Source organism: Oncorhynchus clarkii, chromosome 17 (genome assembly GCF_045791955.1).
Source record: "Oncorhynchus clarkii lewisi isolate Uvic-CL-2024 chromosome 17, UVic_Ocla_1.0, whole genome shotgun sequence".
NCBI lineage: Eukaryota > Metazoa > Chordata > Actinopteri > Salmoniformes > Salmonidae > Oncorhynchus > Oncorhynchus clarkii.
Genome location: NC_092163.1, coordinates 58,086,470 through 58,100,127, shown reverse-complemented (window position 1 = coordinate 58,100,127; position 13,658 = coordinate 58,086,470). Strand labels below are relative to the sequence as shown.

At 45.3% G+C, this 13,658-nt stretch overlaps 1 protein-coding gene across 17 annotated transcripts in view; it reads right to left on the bottom strand.

Moving 5' to 3' along the window:
• The window catches only part of LOC139371169 (eukaryotic translation initiation factor 4 gamma 3-like), a 75,794-nt gene that overhangs the window by 37,988 nt on the left and 24,148 nt on the right, over nt 1-13,658 (bottom strand). For 9 of the 17 annotated variants that reach the window (XM_071111304.1, XM_071111305.1, XM_071111309.1 and 6 more), the window contains exons 2-10: nt 13,024-13,123; nt 11,625-11,792; nt 8,509-8,601; nt 8,066-8,116; nt 7,839-7,871; nt 4,933-4,953; nt 3,184-3,363; nt 2,957-3,068; nt 1,089-1,195 (exon numbers count right to left, since the gene is read on the bottom strand). In XM_071111304.1, coding sequence (XP_070967405.1) covers nt 1,089-1,195; nt 2,957-3,068; nt 3,184-3,363; nt 4,933-4,953; nt 7,839-7,871; nt 8,066-8,116; nt 8,509-8,601; nt 11,625-11,792; nt 13,024-13,123 — 865 coding nt within the window. The remainder of the gene's footprint in view (nt 1-1,088; nt 1,196-2,956; nt 3,069-3,183; nt 3,364-4,932; nt 4,954-7,838; nt 7,872-8,065; nt 8,117-8,508; nt 8,602-11,624; nt 11,793-13,023; nt 13,124-13,658) is intronic. The other 8 variants (XM_071111311.1, XM_071111315.1, XM_071111321.1 and 5 more) reach the window with 5 other exon arrangements.

The following is a 13,658-nucleotide window of genomic DNA, read 5'->3' as shown; positions in this document are numbered from 1 at the left end:
TGTTTAAGTGTTCCCTTTATTTTTTTGAGCAGTGTATATCCAATGCAAAAAAATTCTACATTTAAATGGTTTTAATATTAACTGGCATATATTTCCGTTAATTCCCATATATTCCCACGTAAAGTTTCCAACTCTGAATATTCCCCAAAATGAGCAACCCTAATGATGGCCAATCGAAACTACACCAACACCCGATTGAAACTAATTTCACATATAGAGTTAGCCTTAAAACAAGATTAAATTGACAATCATAAATTGTCAAACTGTATATGAAGCGCAGCTTGTAATTGACTGAGGCAGGGAAATGGAGCAACAAAAAGTGACTTCTTCAAATCCTCCTAGTCACATGCAGGTAAGACGTTTGATTTCTATATAGTACCAGAAAGTGCAGATTGAGGTTTCAAAAACGCTTACCTTTGACAAATAAATCTCAAATTTGAAGAGATGAGCTCCATTTCAAAATATTAAGAATAACAGCTATTCCAGGCGCTTCACGAATGAGCATGCAGCAGCAGACGGCCTACAGTAACAAACTAATCAAAATGATAGTGTTCTTTGAAATAACCAAAACCTTTATAAACACAACCAAATGATTATTTTTCCGATGGCATATATGAAATGTATGTATTACTGTTAGAATGTTGCAGTCAAAATGACTGCTAATAGGCTCAAAGTGGGGTCCCTCGAGGTCGAGCTCCCAAGCATCAGAGCTAGATTAAGGCCTGGCATACATTTCAAACCAACCCTCCTTCCACACACAGAAACCCTCCTGGCAGCCTTGATCTAAATCAACCCATGTCATCCCTCAAACCTTCTCTGTAAAATAATGAATGCGTTTAAAATGTAACTCAAAAAGGCTGATGGATCCAGAAGTGTCTCTTATCAGAAACTTCAGGGATCATTTCTCATATCCTCTCAATATGCATATGGAAATGGAAAAGTTGGTGTGTAACTGAGCAGATGGCCTCTGCTAGTGTGTGTATCTGTATGTGTATGCTTACATACATGGGGAGTGTATGATAGGAAAATGTTTGGTAGACAATGGCATGTGTGTCTGTGTGGAGACGGCAGCGTGCTGAGATACTCACTGGTTTCTTCTCACGCTTGGCTGGTGGAGGTTGCTGCGGTGTAGGCACTATGATGGAGGGTGAGGGGGGGTACACCTGCTGTCCTGGATAGTATTGAGGTCCAGGAGCTTTTGTCAGGGAGGACAAAGAAAAGGGTAAGCAGAGTACAGTATATATACACACACAAAATATATACACACACACACACACATCAATTGTGCAAGTTCTCCCACTTAAAAAGATGAGGCCTGTACTTTATCATAGGTACACTTCAACTATGATAGACAAAATGAGAAAAATAAAATCCAGAAAATCACATTGTAGGATTTTTTATGAATTTATTTGCAAATTATGGTGGAAAATAAGTATTTGGTCACCTACAAACAAGCAAGATTTCTGGCTCTCACAGACCTGTAACTTCTTCTTTAAGAGGCTCCTCTGTCCTCCACTCGTTACCTGTATTAATGGCACCTGTTTGAACTTGTTATCAGTATAAAAGACACCTGTCCACAACCTCAAACAGTCACACTCCAAACTCTACTATGGCCAAGACCAAAGAGCTGTCAAAGGACACCAGAAACAAAATTGTAGACTGGCGCCAGGCTGGGAAGACTGAATCTGCAATAGGTAAGCAGCTTGGTTTGAAGAAATCAACTGCGGGAGCAATTATTAGGAAATGGAAGACATACAAGACCACTGATAATCTCCCTCGATCTGGGGCTCCACGCAAGATCTCACCCAGTGGGGTCAAAATGACCACAAGAACGGTGAGCAAAAATCCCAGAACTACACGGGGGGACCTAGTGAATGACCTGCAGAGAGCTGGGACCAAAGTAACAAAGCCTACCATCAGTAACACTACTACGCCGCCAGGGACTCAAATCCTGCAGTGCCAGACGTGTCCCTCTGCTTAAGCCAGTGCATGTCCAGGCCCGTCTGAAGTTTGCTAGAGAGCATTTGGATGATCCAGAAGAAGATTGGGAGAATGTCATATGGTCAGATGAAACCAAAATATAACTTTTTGGTAAAAACTCAACTCGTCGTGTTTGGAGGACAAAGAATGCTGAGTTGCATCCAAAGAACACCATACCTACTGTGAAGCATGGGGGTGGAAACATGTTTTGGGGTTGTTTTTCTGCAAAGGGACCAGGACGACAGATCCGTGTAAAGTAAAGAATGAATGGGGCCATGTATCGTGAGATTTTGAGTGAAAACCTCCTTCCATCAGCAAGGGCATTGAAGTTGAAACGTGGCTGGGTCTTTCAGCATGACAATGATCCCAAACACACCGCCCAGGCAACGAAGGAGTGGCTTCGTAAGAAGCATTTCAAGGTCCTGGAGTGGCCTAGCCAGTCTCCAGATCTCAACCCTATAGAAAATCTTTGGAGGGAGTTGAAAGTCTGTGTTGCCCAGCAACAGCCCCAAAACATCACTGCTCTAGAGATCTGCATGGAGGAATGGGCCAAAATACCAGCAACAGTGTGTGAAAACCTTGTGAAGACTTACAGAAAACGTTTGACCTCTGTCATTGCCAACAAAGGGTATATAACAAAGTATTGAGATAAACTTTTGTTATTGACCAAATACTTATTTTCCACCATAATTTGCAAATAAATAAATAAAAATTCCTACAATGTGATTTTCTGGATTTTTTTTCTCATTTTGTCTGTCATAGTTGAAGTGTACCTATGATGAAAATTACAGGCCTCTCTCATCTTTTTAAGTGGGAGAACTTGCACAATTGGTGGCTGACTAAATACTATTTTGCCCCACTGTACACACACACACACACACACACACACACACATATATATATATACATACATACATACATACATACATACACACACACACACACACACACATACATACGCTTGGCTGAGACTTACCGTACTGAGCAGGGTACTCCCCTGGGCTAGGGCCAGGATAGAAGGTGCCAGACCCCGGCGGCTGCACTGAAAACTGCTGGGGCGGCCCCACATAGGGCGTACTGTGGCGATACTGCAGAGAGACAAACAGAGGGGATAGAATAGAACAAAAAGGTTAAAGGCAGTGTGGGACAATAGGAGAGGAATGCCTACTGGAGTGTAGCAGCAGCCTGGTCAGTCAGTCTCACCTGTGGGATGTAGTACTGGGCAGCCTGTGGGGAGGGGAAAGGCATGGGGGCCATCATCATCATGGTGGGCTGGTTGGGGGGGTACACCGCCGATGTGGGGTTCTGAGAGCAGGGCCGCATAGAGGGAGCGTTGGTGGGGATGGTTGGCCGCGCTGTCTGCATCTGAGCCCTCTGGAAAAACTGACACACACAAAGATAATAAATGTGGCAAAAGTTAGTCCCAGAAGAGCAAGAGAGGAACCACAACTGTCCCAACAGCAGTGTTATCTCTTCATGCCTGTCCTGTGCGGTATCATTTCAGCTTTGGGGATGCAGGGGCTCTGAGAGAATAGCCACTAAGGCCTAAGGGACAGAAAGCATCATCTCAGAGGACCAGGTGGATGGCACTTCCACTCCATCACTCTGTTCTGGTCTACAGAGAGACACTGAAACAGTCAGAGCACATCTTTCCCCAGGCAGCATTAAACCCATAGCACACCCATAGGACTCCTGACCCCTCCAGCTGGGTTCACTCAGCCCTCTCATCAGAGAGATGGAGGTTGTGAAAGGTCTCAAAACACAGCAGTCTACCATCCACCTCTGCCTCCCAACCTGCTGTGCCGTTACAACAGGGCTTTGGAGAGCACTGTGCCATGCTGCCAGAGTCCACCAACAACCAGCGCACAGCAACACCTGTACCTACTCACCTATCTCTGCAGCCACACACACTGTTACACACCACAAATGCTGACTCTATATGCAACCAAATGGCCTTTACAATGCAGTGTCTACAACAGTCACATTTGTAAAGGGAAGTGCTCTAAGATAAATTGTTACTGTTTATGCTATAGCTAATGTAGACAAACTGGGGATACAGTGTATTATAGTTCTGTGTATAGATTGTGTTTACGATTTGGAGACAGCTCTTCGCGCATCATAAAAAACAGAATCATGAAAATGTTCTCATGACTGCAGAAGCGGTGCTGTTTGCAGGAGACTAAATATTACAATCAATGGGAGGCTCTGTACTGCCAGGCTCTTTTGGGGGAACTCATAACATTTTATGCAGCAATCAACGTACTCTGGGCAAGATGAAAGACTCAACAGCTGTGGCCGACATCCTAACGACTAGAGCTCAAGTTTACCACACAGTTGAATCAGCTTCCAATCATTCAGAGATTCAGGTACCCTGAAGTGTACACAAACTTCCTTTAAAGGTTCAGGTTATTTTTAGTAAAAAAACGTATTTTGACCGCAAGTCCCATACGGCGGTGCACAATTGGCCCAGCGTCGTCCGGGTTAGGAGAGGGTTTGGCTGGGGGGGGGGGATTTTCTAGGCTCATGAGACAAGATCGTTAACATGAAATTGGGGAGAAAAAGGTAGGTAAAAAATTACAACAAAAAATAAATAAAATGGGGGGGAGGAAGAGTTATCAGATCTAAAAGGAAGAGTTAACAGTTCTAATATTCTGCATGCAGTTCATCCAAACTAAGCAAAGATGAGGAAAGAAGAATGGATCAAAATGATAGAATTATTTAAAAAAGGTTTTGTTTGTTAAAAAGAGAACATGAGAGTGAGTGTGGTGGTCTTAGATTGTTATGTTGGGGGGAAGATGCGTTTTCTACTTAGAAAAATGTAGTGAAGATGATGGCCACAGGAGGGCTCTGGGGTTAAAGGTTAAATGTTAGGGGTTAGGACCCCTAGGTGGTGGGTAGGAGTGTTCCTCATGCCATGCATCTGCAGAGAGTTATGATAAGAGTCATTATTACCTGGATGGGCCTGAATCCTCCCTTGAATATTGAAGCAAGAAAGAGAGAAAAGCCAATGGGAGACTGCACTGATGAGTGTGGAGCCCAACACAGCGGGCAATCATTCACAACACACACACAAACCGCAACATTATGCAGCTGGTGGGCCTTTTTTCCAACTGGGTAGTTCTCAGTCCCAGTGAGGAGCCGACAGCAATGACTTAGTAACACAGACAGGGTGTGGACCGCTGCGAGCCAGGACCTACCCTCTGGAGTTGTGACATCACAGAGCTCTTTCTATCTAGCTGCAACCATTCACCTAGGACTAAACTCAGCCAGGCTCACCAGGTGTGACCGCAGTATTATTCCCAACACCACGGAGTAAAGACAGAGAGAGGGAGGCGGGAGTCCGAGTCAATCCTGACGGGAACGCTCCTTTTTCTTCCCTTTCAGTTTGCTTTGCTCTGGCAACATGCACGGTAGACCAACTAGGATTTTGCTCAAATTTGGCTGGCAGACAACAGCTTGTTGTTAGTATCAGGGAGTGCCAAAAATGATCGCTCTGCTCATTTCAAACAGAGCACGATGACATGGCCTCAATTGAGCAAGTTAAATGTTAATGCAAGATGCAAAATGTTGACGCTAATATCTGACCATTCCATGGCTGAATTCTAACTCTTACTAGAAAAACTGGAAGAAAACTGCTCACAGTAAACACCAGCTCAAAAACAATACTGATACAATTTACTTGGATGTCTCTAAAGTGGAGATATAGGCTACAACTAATGTTGTCCAACCAAACAACAACTTTATCCTTATGTCTGACCTCTTGGTTTGCATTCTTAAAGAGCAATAAAGAGCAAAAGACTGAAGTTACTTTAGAAAAGAGAAATCAAGAGTAACACTGAGAAGTCTGAATGAGATCACTATGTAATCATTTTTGTGTGTGGGGATTGCAATTTATATCAGAGACAAGGCCCATTTTCTCTGGCCGTATAATAGCCCTTTAGTTCTGCTTCATCTGCTTTCCGACTCCACTTCCGTGGCGGCACAAGAGAGGCCAGTGCCAGCACAGAGCAGAGCCAGTATGTGACAGGGCATGTACTGTGTACTCTGTGCCAGTAAACAGTTCAGATTCAGACACACTGAGACTGACTGACATAGGAGGCTGACTATTAATAGTCTGTCAAAATGGCCAACACAGAATGATCCAGAAGGTGAGAATGTTGGACAACAAGTTATGGATGGGGTGGGGGTGCCTGTCTGCCTGTGGGACCCAGTGTCTTTAAATGGCATCTGCTTCTCAGACAGGGAGAAACCAGGAAGGCTCAACGGGCTCCGTTTCTGTGCCCAGGATCACCTCAGCAATCACATAGTTATGCACACACACACACACGCACGCACACACACACACACGCACTTCACAAACAAAACATACAATCACATTCATATGAAGCATCTAAATCAACTGATAATCTAAAAATGCATTTCAACCCTCTTTAAAAGGAGAAGAATCAGGTACATAAAGTATAACAACGTCAGAAAACAGGACAAGATATTTCCAAAATGTTGACGCAGTCTTGTTGACACTAAGTCTGATCAACAGTTTGACTAGCAAGTCCACAGCATGAGAAGAAAAGATAGCCATCACTATAGTATGGCAAACATCTAGCATCGTTGTGCGACTGGCAGACAGGCAACAGTCTTTTTGGATATGCCTTTAGCAACAATGTGGCAAAAAATCTAGAGAGAATGGTTGTTGACAAACACAATCAGACTGTTGCATGCCTGCGTGGCATCATTAAGTTAGGGCAGTGTTTCCCAACTCCTTTCCTCAAGTACCCCTAAACACTAGGGGTGTAACGGTTCACCAAACACACTGTTCGGTACGTATTGCGGTTTTGGGGTGACGGTTCGGTTTTGGTACAGCGGGAAAATGAAATGCAAAAGTAACTGTAGTTAATTTTAGTTTATTTAAGAAAATACAATCTACTGTTATTCCTGATTCCATACATGATCATGAGTCATAATGCCTGATAAAAGTACAAATCAGGAATACCAACACTTTGTATTTTCTTAAATGAAAACACACAATTACTCACCAACACTAAAATAAAGTGCAATATGCATGTGAAATCAGGCAGTACCCAAAGCAAGTTAATCCCGAAGTTGTCAATGAATAAACATGGCTCAGATATTGTATAGGCCTATGCTATAATGTATTTTTACAAAGAGAAAAATATGCACATTTGTGTGGCACTCAAACAGGGCATGTCTGAAGCGCGGTACTTCTCATTTCCCAGTCTGAGGTAATGTGATGGGGTGTCATTGTTAAGTATCTCTGTGTAGCCCTGGAGGTCCATCCATCTGTAGTAAGTCAACATTGGCCAATTCATTGACAACTTCGGGTTTAGCTTGCTTTTATAGAGCAGGTACTGCCTATTTACTGAAAGTCTATAAGGTGGCTCGAGCACTTTCACGAAGTGTTGAAACCCCTATTCTTCTCAACCACGAGAAGGTGTGCATTTCCGTGGCTATAAACATGCCTCTCTCTATTGTAATTCCTTTGGCCGGTTCTGAAATGCCGTTTGGCATTTGTCTTGCTCCGATGGTAGGAATACTGGGGTCCCGTCAGCGTAAATGTGTCAACATGTTTGAGGTGTTGGCATCTGCATAGGCTATTCTCATTGCGCAGTGGCAACATACTCCATCGCCGTTTGATCTACGTAATCTACTTGGAAGCAAAAACGTACTTGAGGAATGGAGTTGGGAAACACTGACTTAAGGGACACATCCTATATAAACAGGCCCTATTTCCACTGAGAGCAGAAGCTCTTTGCCAACCAATAACAGTAGCGTGGTAAAGTGCACTAAGCAGCTCTAGCTGAGGGAAAACAGACGAGGACAGACGGAATGGGGTAAGTTACCTGATGGTGGGTTGGTCGAGGGCCCGTCGCGAACTGATGGGGGAGAAGGTGTGAGGTCCGGCAGAAAGAGAGTGTGAGGCAGCAATGGCAAAGCAGAGAGAGGAGGACAGTAACAAAGAGACAAGATGAACAATGAGGGGAACACTGAGGCACGGTAATACAAAACCACAGAGCAGTAGAGCTGCCACGTTGTCAAGTTTACTGCCATTAGAGGAGATGATGCAGACCTGGTGGTTCCACATGACAGGGGGGCTGGGGCTGGGGCTGGGCATGGATGACTACATTGAAAGTGCAGATAGAACAGTACAATACTTTAAGTATATCATCTTAAAGTCATTGGCACACTGAATAAACTATGACATTCTAAAATTAGGTAACACAAAATGATTACAACATTTACAGGAATGATTATCAACAACTACCGGTATTAGATAACTCAAGACTGGAAAGCATCTCAGACACAGCAGATTCCAGAGAGTGTGAAGAGGACTGCCTGACAGACACGTCATCAGGACTTATCATTACTGAACCCAGAACATGTCAATCACTACCTCAGACGACACCGTACCCCCCCAGGCCAATCAAAATGAAACATGATCTGTCTGGGTTTCCCAAAGCACACCAGTCATAATACATACAAATGACGCAGAGAGAAGGAACAGGCACTTACCGGGCGACTCTGCGGTTGCGTGTTCATTTGCTGCGTCTGAGGAGAGTACACTAGAGGTGCTGAGCCAGAATTCTGTCCAGTGGTGTATGGAGACTGTCATAGGGGAGGGACAGAGGGATGGATGGATGTAGAAAAGAGATGAAAGGAAAGAGAGGGGGACGTATTTAGGACAGAGAAAAAGGGAAGCGGGATGGAAAATGGTAGTTAAGAATAAGCTAAGAAGAGATTGGATGACTCATCAGTTTGGGCATTTTACCTGAGTTCACAATTATTTAGACCAACCAAACTGTTGCTCTCCTCAGCAATGGAGAATAACAGACAGTGTCAGCATGGTAAATCTACAGTAGTAGTCTAGTTAAACACTGAACAAGACCATGTCATAGCCTATCTTGTACATTCTGCAGGGGTTAGCCCTGAGAGCTAAATATGGGGATATCTTGTGCATGACTACAGTCGTGGCCAAAAGTTTTGAGAATGACACAAATATTAATTTCCACAAAGTTTGCTGCTTCAGTGTCTTTAGATATTATTGTCCGATGTTACTATGGAATACTGAAGTATAATTACAAGCATTTCATGAGTGTCAAAGGATTTTATTGACAATTACATGAAGTTGATGCAAAGAGTCAATATTTGCAGTGTTGACCCTTCTTTTTCAAGACCTCTGCAATCCACCCTGGCATGCTGTCAATTAACTTCTGGGTCACATCCTGACTGATGGCAGCCCATTCTTGCATAATCAATGCTTGGAGTTTGTCAGAATAGTTTTTTTGTTTGTCCACCCGCCTCGAGGATTGACCACAAGTTCTCATGGGATTAAGATCTGGGGAGTTTCCTGGCCATGGACCCAAAATATAAATGTTTTGTTCCCCTTTTGCCTTATGGCAAGGTGCTCCATCATGTTCCAAGGTCACCAAACTGTTCCTGGATGGTTGGGAGAAGCTGTTCTCGGAGAATGTGTTGGTACCATTCTTTATTCATAGCTGTGTTCTTAGGTGAAATTGTGAGTGAGCCCACTCCCTTGGCTGAGAAGCAACCCCACACATGAATGGTCTCAGAATGCATTACTGTTGGCATGACATGATGGTAGCGCTCACCTTGTCTTCTCTGGACAAGCTTTTTTCCATACGCCCCAAACAATTGGAAAGGGGATTCATCAGAGAAAATGACCACCCCAGTCCTCAGCAGTCCAATCCCTGTACCTTTTGCAGAATATCAGTCTGTCCCTGATATTTTTCCTGGAGAGAAGTGGCTTCTTTGCTGCCATTCTTGACACCAGGCCATCCTCCAAAACTCTTTGACTCACTGTGCGTGCAGATGCACTCACACCTGCCTGCTGCCATTCCTGAGCAAGCTCTGTACTGGTGGTGCCCCGATCCCGCAGCTGAATCAACTTTAGGAGACGGTCCTGGCGCTTGCTGGACTTTCTTGGGCACCCTGAAGCCTTCTTCACAACAATTGACCGCTCTCCTTGAAGTTCTTGATGATCAGCAGCCACTCAATGTTAGTGATGGCTGTTTATTAACAATCTGATGGCCTTGAGATAGAAGCTGTTTTTCAGTCTCTTGGTCCCAGCTTTGATGCACCTGTACTGACCTCGCCTTCTGGATGATAGCGGGGTGAACAGGCAGTGGCTCGGGTGGTTGTTGTCCTTGATGATCTTTATGGCCTTCCTGTGACATCGGGTGGCGTACACATCATTTGTCTGGGATGTGTACGCCGAGGAACTTAAAACTTTCTACCCTCTCCACTACTGTCCCGTCGATGTGGATAGGGGGGTGCTCCCTCTGCTGTTTCCTGAAGTCCACAATCATCTCCTTTGTTTTGTTGACGTTGAGTGTGGTTATTTTCCTGACACCACACTCCGAGGGCCCTCACCTCCTCCCTGTAGGCCGTCTCGTCGTTGTTGGTGGGGCCCCAGTGTTGAGGATCAGCGGGGTGGAGATGTTGTTACCTACCCTCACCACCTGGGGGCGGCCCGTCAGGAAGTCCAGTACCTAGTTGCACAGGGTGGGGTCGAGACCCAGGGTCTCGAGCTTGATGACGAGTTTGGAGGGTACTATGGAGTTAAATGCCGAGCTGTAGTCGATGAACAGCATTCTCACATAGGTATTGACAGAGTGATCTCCAGCCTCGTCAACACTCACACCTATGTTAACAAGAGAATCACTGACATGTCAGCTGGTCCTTTTGTGGCAGGGCTGAAATGCAGTGGAAATGTTTTTTTGGGGATTCAGTTCATTTGCATGGCAAAGAGGGTCTTTGCAATTCATCTGATCACTTCATAACATTCTGGAGTATATGCAAATTGCCATCATACAAACTGAGGCAGCAGACTTTGTGAAAATTTATATTTGTGTCATTCTCAAAACTTTTGGCCACGACTTTACATCTCTAAGGAGCTTTTATAACACCAGCCCCCGTGTCGCATCACTTCATGTGTGCATCGTAGGGAATTAAAAGCAGCACTTCTTGCCTTCGTGAGTGGCTGGTGGTGTGGCTATATAGCTGGGATAATTACAGTTGTGCCACCGGCTGCAGACACTTATTAAGCCAGAGAGAGCAGCTCCTTCAGGCCGAGGGTGACCATGGTGAACACAGGGTCATGGGAACCCTTTCAACACACACCTTCTGCAAAGGCTGACTCATTCTGGAATTGCAAACAAGTGTATGTGCACCCGTGTGCACTTCCAAGGCAGTAGGAGAAACTAGCAAATCACAGCAAAGGCAATGTAATTGACTTGCTGTCTCAGTGACAAATTGATGACCCCTTTAGCAGCCTCTTATGGAGAGCAGAGAAAATAAGAGAGCGCCGCAGCAGTCGAAGTTGCTGATGTCCTGTGGAATTCAGATCATTAAGACAAATGTGCTTCTCTTGGACTATTGACAAACAGTACAGGACATATAGAGATACAAAAACACAACCTCCGACCAATCAACAGGCACTCAGTGTATTTAATTCATTAAACTCACACAAGAAGCAGGCTGCAACAGGCATTTTGATAAAGATGTTAGAGAGAGAAATACAGACAAACACACAGGCAGGCAGACGGACGGACAGACAGACCAATGGTCAGACGCAGAGAGGATGACGGCGGAGACTCGGCTACACTCACCACTCCACCTGCCTCCCAGCCCTTAGGGTAGCGATATGGGGAAGCTGTGGGTAATGATACCTGAGAGAGCGCCTGCGAGTGGGCATGTCCTGGCGGCGTGCCCGCCAAGTTAGGGTGTCCCTTTGTGTAGTCGTGAGCTGTGTAGGGAGGACCAGGGTGCCTCGGTACCTACAGCACACAGAACAAGATAAAGGACATCAGATGTCACTGAAGATATAGGAAGATAGAGGGCATATGCTTGTGTGTGTGCTGAGTTAAATGATATCCGGTATTTGTTAGTGTGCTGAAGCGGTATAATTTTGTCAAAGCATCACCCAGGGGATGTTCACAGTCACACACGCACAGGATTCCACAGGTCATTAGACCTGCTCCTGCTGAGGAATGTAAATAAGGTGCTAAGGCAGGGATTAACCCCTGTCTGTCTTTGTGCAGAGGAACAGACCTATGCTGGACATGAAGTGTGTTGTGCCCTGCTGTGCAGAATCAGGCTCTGCCCTGGCTGTGGAGTGCTGCCCTGTCTGTCCCTTTGCAGTGTTTGCAGGCAGTGTGCTTCGTGCTGTACTATCCCCATGCCCTGCCACTGTGCTGTGCTGTACTGTACTGTGAGCTGTAACCCACTGCAGGTGTTGCTGCTGCAGCAAGCCTGGCACAGCAGATAATGCAGGCAGCAGGCAGGCCGGCCGGCCCACCTCTGCTCCCCTGGGCTTTGTGGTGCCTACATCGCTGCTGCTTCTGCACAGGAGCCTCTGTGCGGTAGAGGCAACACTCTTCTGTTTGTTGTACGACAACATCACTGTTTGTCTCTGAACACTGGTTTACTCTCCCTAGCATCTCTCTGTGTGGCCCATTTCCCCTGGTTGACCCAGGATAAAGCAGCTAATCTGACTTATGTTGCCAGAGAAGGAGTCTTTGCCAGTGACTGACTCCACTGACAAGCAATGTGACAGTCGGGGTGGGGGAGGGAAAGTCCAGAAAGCACCCCTCTCCTCAGCAGCAGAGAAGAGCCTTCCAGACTGCTAAACAACCCCAAGATGGGTGGTGAAGTGAGGGCAACTCACACACACAGCAGGGGGTAGGTGGGTGATGATGCTGACGGTTATTATGAATCACTATGTTGCAGAGGTGACAGCCATATCTTTCCAGCTGCAGGCTGGGTTCAGTTAGAGAAGTGATCTCCCATCAGTTTCTGTCATACATTACACATATGCAACATTATACACAGACACACACCAGGCGTTTGTTTTCTAGATTTTATGTCAGAACTAAACAGACTGTGCGTCAGACCTGTGAGATGTGGTTGAGGTATGCTTGTGAGGTTCACAACTAGTGTGTGTGGTATGAGCGTATGTGTCTGTGGTGCAGTATGAATGTGTGCGTGTGGTGCAGGGTATGTACTCACGCTGTAGACGGCAGCGACACCGGGCTGTGTGGGGAAGATGCGGTCATCCAGGGATGGCTGAACCCGAGAGAACCTGGGACGCGTCATATTAAGGAAAATTCTGAAAAAGTGTCAACTTAAGGCCAAAACGGGTAAAAGGTGGGGGCATCAACAACCTCAACAGCAGCAGGAGCAGCACACATTCACATGCTTTGGGACATTAATGCACTAATGCAGTCTATGGCTATTAAATATTGCAAAACCATTCAAGTCTTTCAATTCAAACATAGCAAGTTTATCACATCTTTGTCCGCAAGTTTATCACATCTTTGTTCTCTAGTTCCTTTAGCAGGTTTTTAGCCAACTTTTCCCCATCCCCGACACTTCTGCCCCCCCCCCCCAAAAAAAGCCTCATCTCCAAGAGTACACTGTGTACCTTTATCAGGGAGCTTGTATGTGTCAAAGGGAAATCCCAACATGGCTTTCCAAAACTCCTACTCTAGGAATGATCATGCTCCAGATGGCCCATTTCCATTTTACTCAAGGTACCAATTTCAAAGGTAATTTTAGAATCTATTACTAACTTAATAGGTCAATCATGACAGCTGAAAATAAATTCCTGAAATGTACTGTCTCACATCTAGGCCTAGTTTACT